The 16,210-nt window shown below is 35.7% G+C and overlaps 1 protein-coding gene across 1 annotated transcript; it reads right to left on the bottom strand.

Annotated features, from left to right (window-relative positions):
- Positions 1 to 350: 350 nt before the first annotated feature.
- On the bottom strand, positions 351 to 14,903 carry LOC115977442 (WD repeat-containing protein 75). Its single transcript, XM_031099286.1, has 16 exons — positions 14,734 to 14,903; positions 14,440 to 14,613; positions 13,469 to 13,648; positions 11,988 to 12,381; positions 10,964 to 11,082; positions 10,771 to 10,848; positions 9,879 to 10,019; positions 8,800 to 8,844; positions 8,503 to 8,669; positions 8,181 to 8,259; positions 8,017 to 8,102; positions 6,240 to 6,369; positions 5,327 to 5,459; positions 4,338 to 4,504; positions 2,952 to 3,150; positions 351 to 1,084 (listed from the first exon to the last, which is right to left on the bottom strand). The coding sequence occupies exons 1-16, from the start codon at positions 14,851 to 14,853 to the stop codon at positions 885 to 887; spliced, it is 2,412 nt and encodes an 803-aa protein (XP_030955146.1). The 5' UTR covers positions 14,854 to 14,903; the 3' UTR covers positions 351 to 884.
- Positions 14,904 to 16,210: the final 1,307 nt, after the last annotated feature.

Consider the following 16,210-nt stretch of genomic DNA (forward strand, 5'->3'; position numbering starts at 1 on the left):
TCATAAATTTCTACTTTCATACATTTCACAGTGTGGGGTCATTGGTGATTAAGATAGTTAATTTTATTTTGGGTGAAATTATGAATTTGAAAATCAACATATCAAGAAACTAGGTAAGTTAATTGCGTAAGTATTGTTACACATAAATCCACATGGCGAGCTTCGAAGTTCGAACCTATCAAAGAAAACCAGATTGCAACATAAACAAGGGGCTTTGAAATGAATCCACGTTATACATTTTATATTACGTGAAATAGCATTTGGATTGCATAATGAAGAGTCAACTTCAACTGAATTTGACTATAAACAAGAAGAAAAAGAAAAAATGCAAACAATCCGAAATTTTTGGAATCACAAACACTACGTAGATACTTTTGGTTGAGGTTTTTTAGTACTTCTGAGTTCTGACCACCAAGCTCATCTCAAATGCAAAATTTACCTTAACCAAAAAAATAAAATTACAAAATTTTCACAGCATCCTTCCTCTTACAATTACAAAATTTTCTGAGCCAAGAAAACTTGGACATCTTCAGTTTAATATAGAATCTCTCTCTAAATGGCCTTTTAAAGTATGCATCAAACTCCACCAATCTTAAAAGTTCAGATTGTGGTCCCATCATGGCTTCATTAATCTCTCTTCCCAGGAGCTAATGTACAAAGCTGATAGATTTTCGGTTCCACCCTACCGGTGACCAAACATGTCATATTCCTAATATCACGTCTGCATATCAGCTATACAGCTTCTTTATCTTTATGCATACTCTCTCCGTCTTGTCAAAATATATTTGCGGTGGAGGTAAAAAGGGAATAATGAAATCAAATGTATAACATTCTCTACCCATCATCTTACCCTCAAAAAGAGCTGAACCAGAGGAAGTTAAGAATCACTCAACAGCAGCAGTCCTCTTTTCCATCAATGATTCCAGAAATGCTGCACACAATTTGGTGAGGGGTGGAAGATTATGTGATGAACCACTGAATATCGTCTCCCAAGGCCTCTCTGATGGAACAGATGGGACCAATGAAGTCTGGTTTCTCTTAAACTCTGGTAACTCTCCATAAATAGACGCATATCCAACTTGCCCTGTCATAAAAATATATAGTAAGGACCAAAATAATTGAGAGAGAGAGAGAGCAAGAATTACACAGATTGTAACCATGACAAAATTCCAGACAGGGACCAATAAGGTCAAGTTTCTCATTAACTTTGGTACACAGACTATAAAAACCCAACTACTTTCTATAGGTTCATAAACAATGATAGCTCAAATATTTTCTGATGGAGTAAGCTCAGGAGTCATCCACAACTTTCAACCTCAGTTTCAACATAAAATCAAGGAGACGTACATGTTTGCATTGGTACCATATAAATACTTTCATAGACATGCATATCTTTAAAATTTAATTTCTCAGTACTGTTGCACCTTTGCATACGGGATATATCACATTACTGGCATAAATTCACGTGTGCATATGATCTGAGGCCTACATTGTGCATACCATTACGAGGCCAAATTCAAGAATCAATAGCAAGTAATTAATTCCTCACACATCTTTTATTGTAGACATATAGCAAACACCAATTTTGTGCTAATGCAACAAGGGTTCGAATGCTGAGTAAACAAGTACCAAAGGATGTCCTGTATGGTGGAGTATTAGGACCAGTTGGGATACTTATCTGAACTGAGTGCAGTTTGAGGTAAGGGATGGCAACCATGTGAGGTATTGAAGGACAAGTGGAACAGGAACCATTCTTTGGATGAGATGTTCCCAAATTTGTATGAAATTGTAACTGATAAAAAAGATGCTTCTATTCACTCAAATTTAGGGTGTCAAAATAAAAGGAATTTCAAGTTCATAAAAGATTTAATGCCTGGGAATTGGAGTCAGTAGATTTCTTCTTTGATACCTTGCTTTCCAAAATCCCGAGGAGAGAGGGCCTGGATCAAATGAGGTGGAGTTTGAATGGAAATTGTAGTTTTCATCTTCACTCACAGTGTAGGGCATTGAAAGCTCAGGTGATGCATAATTCCCTTGAAAAAGTGTTTGGTGTTCCAAGGCTCTGGAAGTGTTTGGTGTTCCAAGGCTCTGGAAGTGTTAAGTGTCACTTCATTTGTGTGGATAGTAGCTTGGAAAAAGATTCAAAAATGCAATAATCTCATGAAGAGAGAAATCACTTTAGAAGATTGGAAATGCATGTGTAGGTGCAGTGGCGAGTTACTGTAAATCACTTGCTGTGGCATTGTGATATTGCATATGATTTGGAAACATACATTTTCTCTATGTTTGGAGTTCAGTGGGTCTTGCCGAGAAGTGTTGTTGATTGTTTATCTGGTTAGAGGAATTTTTTTGTAAAGAACTTTTTTTTGTTTGGAATCTAGACCATTTATGCTTGTTGTGGACATTGTGGGGAGAGGAATCATCACACTGAAGATGTGGAAAACTTGGTGGTTCAACTGAAGATGCATTTCATGATATCATTGTTTGAATGGTCATGTTTTGGGTCCTAGTGATACTCATTCTTTTGTAGATTTTATTGGTTCCCTCTCATTTTGATTGAAATTCACGTTTGTTGTAATTCTTTAGGCTATCTTATCTATACAATCTGTGTATACATGAGGCACTTCCTCATTTCCAATAAAGTTTTTTTACCTCAAAAAAAAAAATCAATACAATGGGGCTTGAAATGAACTCCAACTTAAATGACACCTTCAATTCTTGTAACAAGGTGAAGGGTACGGTCCTAGATTCAGGACCCAACATGTTAATGCGTAACTTACCAATAACCAAAAAAAGGAGGGAAGGGGGGCGTTTCAATAAGTGTGACGTGACAACTACCGTCAAATTATTTTCCAAGAATATCAGGAGCAATCATGTGCATCTATTAAAACTTCCATAAGATAGTATACTCTTAACTAAAACAATGAAAGTTCTAGTAAAGGAAACCCCACCTGTTTCTTCAAGCTCAACTAAACCCTTCCGCCTGGCCATGCTAACCTCATTTGCTTCATTGCTATATGGGTCAAAGAGTACGTACTCATGATCACCATTGACATAAACAAGCAATTCTTTTGGTGCATTCCCATCTGAAATATTCTCTTCCAAAAAAGATGGATTTCCTTGAAGAAACGAAAGCCCCCCTCCCTTTGCCTGCCCCAAAAATAAAAAGGGAATAAGAAGTGAAGCAGGAATGAGGGCAATTATAATGTAAGAGAAGATTATGGATGCAAATTACCTTATTACTTACACTTGACATGCTAAAGTATATATAGCAACAACAATTTTAGGCATATCTTGAATACGATACATTCCAAATATATCTGTTGGTATTTTTTTCATTTTGTTCTGTGGTATATGATACTTAATTCTTAAGCAAAGGACGGAGAGAGAGTGAAGAAAAGGGTGGGGTTGATACTTCTTACAAGATTCATTTGAGAATAAGTTGATAATGAAGAAAAAAAGTGAGCCTTTTCTTGTATCTTCTTATCATTAGCAATCAATTAGTTTGTCTCTTACTGTTCTTTTAATTTACTAAGGAATAGATCTCTACCATCTTTTTTTTTCTTTTATAAGTAGTGGAAATTTTATTCAGATCATAAAAAGGAGTCACCCAAGTATACAGGAATAGATCTCTACCATCCTCTTCTTTGCAACCAACAATTGTTCCAATTGTTTTTTTTTTTTAATTTTATAAAATTTTAAATAAAAAATCCTGTTAGTAGCCTGACTTGGTTTTGGCTGATATGCTGTCATATATGTAAAAAATAGACGAAATATATATGTTCATATGTGTAAAAGATTCATTAGAGCAGCTGAAGCATATACATGTTGCAATCAGAAATTTCATCACCCACATGGCTGCATGATTTAATTTACCTTATTGCATAAGATTTTGTAGCATACCCATCAATATTCTAAAAGCATCCACCAGTATAATATGATCACCATCATCATTTAGCCAATGATTCAACCCAGTTACATGAGCTCTCAAGTTGACAAATAACTCATTTTATTGATTTCTAAATCTTACCACTAATTTGTCTTCTTCATTTTCCTTTTATAGGGTTAAAGGGTAAAGATCACACATAAATTCATGCATTCAAAAGTCCTTTAAAAACTATAAATAAACAGCTTTTAATGCAACATAGAGGTCTATCGCATTGTCAATGAAACTAAAATATATAGCTGAGTCAAGTAGTTTTAATGGATTTTGAGAAAGCCTCAATGCAAATATTTTGATTTTTTACACTAGTTTGATAGTAGACTCTACCAGATTGTGAAAAATCAATAAGATTCTCATGAAACTGATGGAAGGGGCCATAGCAAACAGAATGTACCTTTCTTACGGACCAGGAAGCGACAGGAACAGGATCCATTACATTGAATAATAGGATTGCCCCATCTCTTCCTTGAGACATTGATTCATTCGATTCCGTACACATAGATGATTCAGGAAGAAGGGCAAGAACTGCAAAAGACAACAGATCCACCGCACATGCTACAGCTGCATAAAATATACATAGCAACATCACAACAGTGGGGTGACCTTTCTCACAACTAAAAGGAACATCCAGTAAATGGAGAAATAAGCTATGGGCCACATTATAAATTAAGATGGCAAAAAAAAAAAAAAAGGATCAAAATCTCAGACTTAGCAGGTCCGCAATTACAATAGCCAATAGTTAAGCTACAGCTTATTAGAGAAGTAGAACAATTAAAACTAATAAACAAAAATACTTCCTTTTCTAGTTAAGGGCCACATCATATATTAAGATTTTTTTTTTTTTGCTGATAATTTTTGGCCCCAAGGGGAGGAAGAAGGATAGAGTAAAACTAGTGATCTCTGCTCCATGAGGCATTGTCCCTAGCCAATTGTGCTTAACAAAATTAGTAATCAATCTACAGCGGTCCAGCTACCATTCCAAATATGACTGGAATTTGTAAATAACCACTTATTAATGCAAGGTATCGCCTGGTTCCTAATTGCTAATCAACAGAAGCCTCTTAGGGTTCTCCTTTATCCATTTCCATCCTCCCTTCAGGCTTCAAAAATGCCACCAAACTCCCATCACGTTATATGTCAAGAAAATTCATCTTCCCACAAAAGCATTTCTAAAATTCACAGATGACAACTTTGTCCTGTAATTTTAGACATTATACAAAATCTACACTTACAGTGAAACTAGCATCTCAATTCCCAGATGATTCAAGTAATGGGGTTCTAATACATGGGTGGTAATGTTGAACTCCGCAGTAGTCTTAAAATCACATGGAGAATCATACTATGAAACTGCTCTCAACATGAAAATAAAAGAGGATTTCAAACCTTCAATGTGAAGCCTGTATGACCAAGATAGAGACAATTTTGACATATTCCATACAGAGAGTTGCGGCTTTGGATCTCGCGACACAGATACTAGATACTCTGACTTTCCAGCAAAGGACAGGGTCACAATTGGCTGAAAGAAAAAAATAATATGAAAAGATTAATGACAGGGAGAGGCAATTCATAACAGAAAAAAATAATAAATAATAATAATAAATCATGCCAGCAACAGATGCCTCAACAAGGCAATCTTCTTCCAAATATTGATCTTTTCTTCTCTATTTTGGCTTGGCACTTCATTATTATAATTTTCTTTATTTGGTATGGTTTTCACCTATTAGTTGTGTAAGGTGAAAAAGGCGTTCAAGCTCCAATATGAGACTTAGGCAGTGAGGCCCAGTTAGGTGGCATAGTAATGAGGAAACTCCAACCAAATAATGTTGGAGTCTACAACTCTAAACTATAGTCAACTGCTTAGCCTAAAACTGTATATGTCCACTTTTAGGTCTTAATCAAATTTTTAAAAACAATTATGATCAAATATGAGCTTCACAGAGGTGAAAACTTTGCCATGAATGTGAAGTTTATAGTCAGGTGGAGCTGTAGAAAAGCCACATTTGGGGCTTTTTTGGGAGAGGCTCCCACTTTTTAAAATTATGAGAAGCTCAGCTGAGTTGAGGGGCTGCTTATCCAAAGCCACAGAAAATGCACAAGCTGCTTTACAAAACTAAAGATAAGTCAGAGCCCCTTTGTTTTACCAAATGAGATGCCCGTAGCTTCTGATCTTTAAAAGCTGAAGCAATTCTGGTAAAGGCACTATTACGTACATGCATAACAAAAAATTATGCATATAAAACAATGAACTCTCTGAAGAAACACAAAGGCAAAGATTGTCATGTTTTTAACAAATTACCGAGAAAGTCTCTCCAATTACAGCCAAAAGGACATTCTTGTCAGGATCCCACAATGTGATAACAGTTTCCGCTGCAACAGCCAGAACAGACCCATCCAAAGAAAATGCAGCCGCTGTCATTGGCTTTTTTCTGCATTGGAAACAATAATCTATCACAAAGACAGCGGATTAAGAATTTCTATCACCAGATTACGCTGCAAAAACATGCTCATATGTATATGTATTTTTTTTTTCTTTTGCTATTTACCCAAGGATCCATATCAATATATTTGACACCATGTTTGGCAAAACAGAGGGCGAGGGAAGAGAAAGAAAGGGAAAGGAGAGCACTTTTTCTTCCAGGTGCTTGGTTTGCAAAGGAGAAAGGAAATGAAAAAAATACTCACATGGATTCCCTTATCTTCTCTCCAATTTCGGAGGAAAGACAAATGTGGGCCAATGGAAAACAAATCCCTACATTTTTCTTTCCCTCAAATTATCTCTCCAACCAAACAAGGATTTATTTTATCCACCTTGCATTTTACCTCCCTTTCTTGCCTTTCCCTCCATCTTCCCCCAAACCAAACATAGTCTTAACTATTTACACAATCAAGTTTCACCCTACTCTACAAGATCAAATGCAGTGCCCCCCCCCCCCCCCCTCCAAAACAAACCCCCAAAAAAACACCAAATATATATATACACACACAAAAGGAATCAATAGTTATTGAAATATAGACAGAACCGGGGGTTGAGCTTGATTCATTACCAACTGGTGAAGCTGATTGGGCACAAATAAGGACAGTGACGAGGCCTTGGGTGGGTTAAGGCACTGGTCCATGATGGGTGGAAAATGGTGGCGTGGTGGTGGTAGAAGCAGATTTCATTGGTAGGGGAGTGCTGGTTTTTGATCTGATTCAGGTGGATTTTGTGGCTGATTTGGGTTTGATAATGGTCTTATCAAAGAAGGCTTTGAAAGATATTGTATAAATGGTTTTCTGGTGAGTTTATGTTGGATGTTTGCCAATGATTGACAGCAGAGAAGCAGTGGTAGGTTATTGCTTATAAAGTTGGAGGTGATGGGGATTGAGGTGAGATTGTCGGTGGAGCATTGGGTGAAAACTAGGCTTTAAAGGTGTGAAAGATGGGTGAAGCATTTGGGCAATATTTTTCTTTTGACAGTAACAAGGATGGTGGGATGGTTACGATGGGCAGATTGTAGTGGTTTTGGGAGCAAAGAGGTTGTGGTGATGATGAAAGTGGCATTGTGCAGAATTCTAGGGGCAAGAAACCAAAGTTCTGTTAGGAAGAAGGAATTGGAGGTTTCTTCAAAATCCTTCAAAAAAAAAATTTTTCCCTTTTTCCTCTCTTCTTCTTCTTTTCTTTTGTGTGTGTGTGGCCGCGTGACAGGCACATATAATGAAATTAATGGCAGGGAGTTATTTTCCACAATGCCTAAAATTTGGGAACCGATTGCTCTAGTGTTAGAGTTGAGGGGGGAGCAAGAAACCTAACCCTAAAGCTTAATGAAAAAATGCAATTTACCTAGAAATCATGAAAGTAAGAACATCACAATTGAGACCTGATTCAAAAGCGTAACTAAATAGCATTCTTGTGAACTGGAATGATTTTGAATCATTTATGAGCAATCTTTGGGATGTTTGTGAATCAAGTGTTTTCTCTTCTGTAAACAGACTTATCTCTATCAAGTCAAAAATTTTAAATCTACAGAAAGGAAAATAGAGAAAATCCCCTAAAAGAAAACTATGGTCCTGTAAAATAAAGTGTATGATCATACTTGTATGCTCCAACTGCAAGGCATGCCCAACCAGAATTCTGAAGTGTCTGACCTTTCTGGTGGATCTCATCATTGCAAACCCATACCTGAAATATCATATTAAAATTGTAAGTTTTACAGCAAAGAGGATCCTCAGAATACAATTGCCACTCAACCAAGGTTACCTTGAAGTCCCCACCATACGATGAGCTAACCGCCATATGACGGGTAGGATGAAAAGCAACAGCAGAAATACCAGCATCCCTACATGACAAGTAACGCAATATTCATCTCTGCCACATATTATAAACACAAAAGGAGTACATTCTAATAAACAAATTCAGGTTCAAAAAATTGAAGCATAAAAGAAACTGCCACATCCACAAAACAATGACATTTCATTCTTGGTGTTTAAAATATTGAAAACAGCTAAAGGGGCTCTTAATAGCACCATCAGACCATATAAAATTTTTCAAAATTTCCCAGGTAATTAAGTCAAGGCCAAACCTGTGAGGTTCATAAATAACAGTGGACAAGGTGAACTTTTTGTTCTCTGAACCCAATGCCCAAAACTTAAGACAAACAAGACCTCCTATTCCCTCTTCAGGAAGCTTAACTTCTACAGTACTCATCATAGAGCCATCTTGGGAGAGAGCCACTAAAATCACTACAACCTGTACCAATAATAATCCAAGATTTAAAATAAAATTGACACAAGTCGGTGATCATATGTATAACAAGTATGTATGACCAAGAGGATATCATTTCCACAATGAAGGTAATTACAAATGAGCAACTTCATACCGAGATTTCATCACCTGGCTGATGGTTTCTTTCACAGACTTGAACCTGAGAAGCATTAAATTTTAGAACAATTAAACTTGCAACCAATCACTTGTAATGGGCAGAAAATTCCTACACAAAATATTTGTCATTTCCTGAAAAGAACAATGTTTGTGATGCACGTGCAGCAGGGCTGGCACCAGTATATGATGTGTCCCACCTAGTATGGGCCCATATCACCTGTAAGCTATTGCATGTATTCATGCATGCGAGTGGGTCCCATATAGGACCCATGTGATTGTCCCAGATTAATAATCAGTGTAGATCCATGCATATCAGGAAACCAATTATAAAGTGATCTAAGAAAAAAGAACTTCAATCGAAGCAACAGGGACTCAATCCTTTCAAAAGACCTCAAATTAAGCTCCTTCCAAATACACCACATAAACCAAGGAAGAATGGCATTCCATACATCAACACTTTGATGGACCTTAAAACCACCTCCCCAACAAGTTAGGAGGCCTTTGACCAAATAAGGCATGACCCATAGAGAGAGCAAATAAAGAAAAAAAAACATACACCAAATATCAGTTGCAATAATATCACATCACAATGAAGGAGAAGATGGTAGATCCATTGGGCCCAAAACTAATAAAAGCTAAAAGCAATACAAACATTGAACAATGTAGAAAAGCAAATGATTTCATCAAAAAAGTTAAAGACAGAAAATGAAATCAGTTCATATATAGAATGATTTCCAAGTATTTGACAGGGGAATCAATATCTACACGAGGGGAAAAAAGGGCAGTAAATAGTAAGTCTCGATCTTCTTTTCCCCAACCCTAACCCTTATTTCTTCAATTCCCCAACAAAAAACACACATGCAAAATAATATTGCAGACGCTTATTATGGAGATTGTGTCATGTCTCTACTACACAAACAAACTAAAGGTGGCAGAAAAAAATCAACAGCTTTTTTAAGCTATACAGACAAAACTGCATATGTCAAGACAAAAAAAAAACTAAATAACCATAGAAAGCTCAGTGTAGGAAATTCAAATTAAATTTAAAATTGAACCATTAAACTAAAACATCCTAACCTCATACATTCCATGGTCATCAAATAAGCTGTAGAATTGGATGCCATAGCTCTCTGTACGTAGGGCAACTAACCCAGAAGTGTAATCAAATGCAAACCCACTGCTTAGACCTTCATATCTCCCTGGAAATGAATGAGGAAGCTGGGGGGTGGGAATGAAGCTTAAATATTAGCACATAAAACTGCAAATAATATAGTCAATTATTTATAATACAAAAGGGGTAAAAAGTAAATAGCCATTAAACACACAAGTGTTCCAATCGCACAACATAAACTTCAGCAATTATGTATATGGCAGCCTTGGCAGGTAACCACAAGGTCAGTAATAGTAATATAAGTCCATAACTTATAAGGTAAAAGCAAAGCTTTCTGAAGCATTTTGAAGGCTCTTCCCTACACAAACCAATTCTAGAATGTTTCAAGCCAACATGTAAAGACATCATTTATTGTAATATGTCCTAAGTTGACTCTTCCAGTACACATCTTGTGTACTGGGAGATCTCTTTTGCTTTTTTAATAAAACTAATTTATCTATCAAAAAGAATGTAGAGATATCACTATATCATCATGAGCATACTGTATATTCAATGACGCACATTTTGTGTGCTCTGAAACACCAGCCACAAGAACTACACCCCATGTGGCCAAATTCTAAGATGAGTTTTTTTTAAAGGTCTGCCACATATTGAATTGAAATTTTAGTAGTGTACTTATTTATGTGAAACTTAATTATAGGAATTTCCTCTGAAGATCTAGTGTCATTAGTATTTCTTATTCATTAGACAGTCAAATTCCAGTCAATCAAACACATATAAAATACACATCATAACTTCGTTAGAATAAATGTAGATAATTAGGTATTCAAGATTTCACACAGATTCTTTAGAACAAACCTTGATCCCTGAGATGGTCTTTAAGATATCCATAGAAGGCATTTCCAGCATATGAATTAGATTATCTGCACAAGATATCTGAATAACCTTATTTCAGTAAAATCAGTGAAATTAACTGGTTCTGTTTCAGCAGAGACAATAATACTTTAATACAGAATAATTCTGAGTTCCAGTACAACGAAATTTTCCTTACAGATGAAAGTGTAGGATCTGGAGAATCTGTAAAACACAGAAGTGGAGATCCAATTCGTGGTAAAAATTTCTTTTTCCCTGTGTCTAGCTGCCAGACCACTAGAACTCCCTCCTTTCCACCTGGACACCAACAGAAAAATCAGAATAAACAACTATCTAGAGGTAACCATGACAGAGACTGGTAAAGCATCCCAGCCCTTTTTCATCTTCAACTACAAGGAGTCTTGGTACTAAGTGGTCCACATGGACCCTCAAACTATTCACAAAGTAGATCAACAGAGAATGTCTACCAGCTAAAAAGTTTTTCAAGCATCACTCATGCTAGGAATCACCCATTTAACAACGTAAGACATGACATTCTAAAGACAGGGTACACATATGACATGCATTAATATACCCAGCTTTTTTGATGAATCATTAGTATACCCACCTGGTTGACCGTTGTAATTCCTTTCACATGCAGACTAATCATCATTTTTACATTAAACTTAAATGTAGAGAAATACAATGTACCACACATCCAACTTTATCATGTAAATTCTACAGACTATATGAAGCAGTCCTCCCCATCCTCAAATGCTAGCTACAACACATTTCTGATGTACATACAATGAGAAAAACAGCATACAACAACAAAAAAACAGAGCCCTAGTCCCAAAATTGGGATCAGCTACGGATCCTTGACAGATTTGTTAGGGTCGGCCATATGTATTTGACGATTCGTTGCCTCCATTCTACTCTATCTAAAGTCATACTATCTATTACTCACTTAATTGACATGTCCTTTTTATTACTTCTACTAATGTGATTTTTAGTCTTTGTTCCGTCAACTTGGATCAACTCCACTCCTTTCTAGTGTATTAGTCGCTCTCCTTTGAACATGACCAAACCATCATAAGCAATCCTCCCTCATCTTTTCATCAATATGTGTACCACTATCTTTAAGCGAATTTTCTCATTTCGAATCCTATCCTATTTTTCATGAAAAGGCTAGGCTTTAGCACATTATGAAATTCTGTATTTACCTGAATATAAATAGGCACCATCAGAAGAGAAAGAGAGGACTTTCACTTCGGCAGAGTGCCAATGCCACGTGGAGCAAGAATCAGCATCATCATTCCCCCTCACACCAGGATGTTCTTCCTCTTTATTCACTAGTTCATCACCAGTAGAAAATGTTCGATAACCAAATCCCCTCCAAACTAAAATTCTCCCAGTTACATCACCTGCAGCCACAATCCTCTCAGTTGGATGAAATGCAAGAACTGACAAAGTCTTTGAATGATGCAGGGTAATTTTCTTTGCCAATGATCGCCCAGAATCTATAGCAGGAACCGACCACACATGAAGCTTGCGCTTGTTTCTGATGCCAAAAAATTTGCCAGAGGAACTTACAGTAATGAATTCTGGCTGTGGAGTCTGTCAAAAAGTGACAACAATCATCATACATCTCAAATTGCAAAAACAATTGGCAATCAGCATACAAGTTAAAAAGCTGAAGACACGAAAATTATGGGATGATATGGTACTTTAAAAACCAACATTTACTAGACTCTTCCACTCATTTATACCAGATATGTTAAATTTTATGTGTTTCTAGTAGATTTTCAAAGATTCAGAAACACTTCATGAAATCAGATTGATCTTGTGAGACTGTAAAGATGTCCCTGCTTCTTTATTTCATTTGGATATGCTCTTTGGGGTAAGAGGATCTAATAACCTACTAGATTGAGCTTATGATAACTTTGTAGATCAACCTACTAAAAAAAAATAAGAAAGAAAATATATAGATATCACCATTCAATAACCTTGATCATATTATTTCCTTATCATCTAAATTTTGTCCAAGCACTCCATATCAACAACAACAACTAAACCTTAGGCCCAAAACTATGGAATTGCCCGTGAATCCTCAACAGACTAATCAACTCTGTCCAAATCTCCACCATTCTATCCTATCCATATCAAGTAACATTTAAATTGCTAGAGTAAGACTGTGTAACCGAATGAAGATAAATAAAGTAAAAGTTTGATGAAGTCCTCTTCATTTCTCTTGTAAGGCAAGCTTCATCTTTTATAAAAGAAATAATACTATCTCTTTGTCAGTTATAAAGTCAAATAAATAAATATCACTATTCCAATAAACTCTATCAATATATGATAACTTTTGTGGGAGTGTGTGTTGAGTGTGTGCTTCTCTTTTTTTGATAAATGAGTGTGTGCTTCTTTAAAATTTCAATTTACTGCATGTCAATTGAATCCTCAAAAGAACTACAAATTTTAATCTTCCTTGTTTTTGGGGAAATCACACACACCTAATAGATCTAAAATCCATGAATTCACCTTTTACCCTGTTCTTACAATGCGAAAAGGTAACATTTAAGCTGGAGTTCATAGGCATAAGTAGACTATTAAGAATTACCAAAAAAAAAAAAAACCCTAATAGCACAGTGAGGGGGGGGGGGGTGTTGGGTGGGGGAGTAGTTATTGCTCCAACAAATTGTACCTCTTTCAAAATTAATCCACCAACCATACGAGACGCAGTCAAGTTACACTTCCGAATCTGTCCATGCATAGCTTTGGGCCTGTTTTCTTGCACTTTTTTATCTTCAATGGAAAGATAAGCAAAAACATCGGTTAGCTTCTCATTGCTCTCAGCTGGTTGACCTACTATAGATGGAATCACCTAAAAATAAAATAAAAGTCAGCGCTAACTTTTTGTTTATCATTCATACAGCACTAATTACAAAATGTATACGAAAGACGAGACAAAATTATAATTTAAAGCCAACTTTGGGAAACCAAGATTCTTATTCTTAACTAAAGAGCTGCAATCAACAATACATGGCAAAGTATAAATATGTGAGTCAACCTCAAGATTTTTACTCATAAATCATTGAATGGCTTCAAAACTCTTAATTCTCACTAGTACCACCCAAAATAAAAACCTTTAAAAAATTTCATATGTAAATCCGAATTAAAAAAAAAATACTGGCCAAAATTTCCCACACAACATACAAAAGTACAACTTCTCCCAAATTTTAACTTAAAATTCCAATTTAAGTGTCACTTTTTAAAGGGAAAAATATACAAAATCCCCCGTGGGTTTCCTTTAAAAACACAAACCCCCAAAAATCTTTGAATGTAACACTTTAACCCTAGAGGTTTTCTGGCTTTTTAAGTGAACCAGAAACCGATACTGTTACTAGTCCCAAAATTTTGGGGTCGGCTCCTAAAGATGCTGTTTTATTGTCATCACAAAAACCCCATTTTTTAAGTAACATTAGCATATATGTGTACTTAAATGTGACTTTTTTAAAAAAGTTCAGATATTTTGTTCTCTAAGGGTGAAGCAAAACAGAGACGCCCAAGGTTCAAATACCCACTCCCCCAACTATCAGAATTATCAAAAGGCAAACATAGTGTAAAAAAATTCATAAGCATCCAAATTCAATCATTTAGCTTCATCCAACATACCATAGAGAAAATAGGCATTTTAACATCGAGCGTTTTGAGCAACTCCGGAACGGAGAAATCCCAATACCGAATGGTGCCATCAAGCGAGGCAGTCCAGCAATAGCACAAAACCTTAGTGCCCGGCACCACTATCACCGACGTCACCGCCGCCGTGTGACCTTCCAACGACGCAACCTAGAACCCAAAAAAAAAATGGTGAGTTATATTGTGAAAAAAAAGGAGAGAGAGAGAGAGAGAGAGAGAGGCAGTTGAAAAGTTAGTTAGCGGTTGCGTAAGGCGGGGAAAGAACCTTACCTGTAAGGCGGTGGAGGTGCTGAAGATGGAGACGGTGTTGGCAGTGCAAACGAGGAGGCGCTTGGCGTCGTTTGAGAAGGCCGGTGGCGAAGATATGTAGCTACTGCCTCCCCTAATCATCTTTCAGAGATTTTCACAATTTGAAAGTACCAACGCAAAGCCCTAAAAGCGGCTTAAACCTTATATATGCTAAAACCCTGTTTCTGCTACCTCTATAAAAGACATGAATAAATAAATAAATAAAACATTTAATCAGATTTTAGTAAAATTTTTTTTTTTTTTTTAGGGAATAGTAAAAATAAGTAATGGGCATTACTTATTACTTGTTACATACACACTTATTTGTGTGTGTTTAATAGTTTGGTGCAGTGGTCATTCCACAAATATAAATACTTGTGAAATAAGAAAGGCAAAGACCGGAGTTTAAGGTAGAAATTCTATCTTATATTAAAAAAAAAAAAAAAAAAAAAAACAAACAAACAAACAGTTGTTTGTTACCAAAAATAAAAATTTACTTGTGTTTTTAAATGAAATTTCTAGTAAAATTAAGGACCATTTCAGTCAAATTAGCTTGGCTCAATTTGACTCGGGTCACGACTCACGAGTGCTCTCTTTCTTCCCGTTAGTAAAATCAACAATCCATTTGGTCTATTTAGCATTTAGCTTGGCTCAACTTCACTTGAGAGTCACAGGTGCTTTTTCTTCCGTTCTTTCTTTCTTTCTTTCTTTCTTTTTTTTTTTTTTTTTTTTTTTTTTTTTTTCTAAAATGCAAAAAATACCCCTAAAATCATCTTCTAGTGTTTCATTTGTTCTTTTTAACTCCCTAAAATTTTTCATATCCACCAAATTAACCTCTAAACTAACTTTTATTAGCTCTTACGGACCAAAGAATCATTTAAGCGTAATAAGACCACATTAGGAAGACTCAACAATTGATTTTCAAGATACCGATAATGTGATTTTTCTATTCATAAAACTTAACAAAAGTTAGTCCCATGGGTCAATTTGGCAAATATAGATATCTCAATGAGTTATAAAGAAGAAATAAAACCTAGGGGTGTTTTTGCAACTAACCCAAACCCTTGTGGCTCTTTTTTTTTTTTTTTTCTTTTCACTTAGGCCTTTTTCTTTCTTTTTAAATATAGGATAAAACTTATGCGCAATATATTAATTTCTCCAATTTAGTTTCAAGCCCATAGTTGTATTGCCATGATATAGAAACAATGTTTTTTTTTAAGACAATTAAATTCAATACAAGCATATATTTAAATTTATTTGGGAAATCTAATATATTATACCTAAGGTACTTTACCAAAATGTTGCATGTAAATAAAATGTATCACACAAAAGAACGGTATGACTTAGGCACATTTTGTTAGCTCTAGACTTTAGTATCTTCGGTTCCCCGGTTAAAGTTTGAGTTTGATTTCCTTTTAGAAAAAAATGTGTAAAAATATGGTTTTATTTCTCAGTCTCT

This window comes from Quercus lobata, chromosome 2, assembly GCF_001633185.2.
Source record: "Quercus lobata isolate SW786 chromosome 2, ValleyOak3.0 Primary Assembly, whole genome shotgun sequence".
Lineage (NCBI taxonomy): Eukaryota > Viridiplantae > Streptophyta > Magnoliopsida > Fagales > Fagaceae > Quercus > Quercus lobata.

Bases quoted from the DNA above. Each gene is read 5' to 3' on its own strand.
- LOC115977442 (XM_031099286.1), bottom strand. From the start codon at position 14,853: ATGATTAGGGGAGGCAGTAGCTACATATCTTCGCCACCGGCCTTCTCA. The intron at 10,849-10,963 runs GTAAGGAAAATT...AAGGTTATTCAG, and splicing joins CAGATCCTACACTTTCATCT to ATATCTTGTGCAGATAATCT. The intron at 8,260-8,502 runs GTTTGGCCTTGA...CTTGTCATGTAG, and splicing joins GTTATTTATGAACCTCACAG to GGATGCTGGTATTTCTGCTG.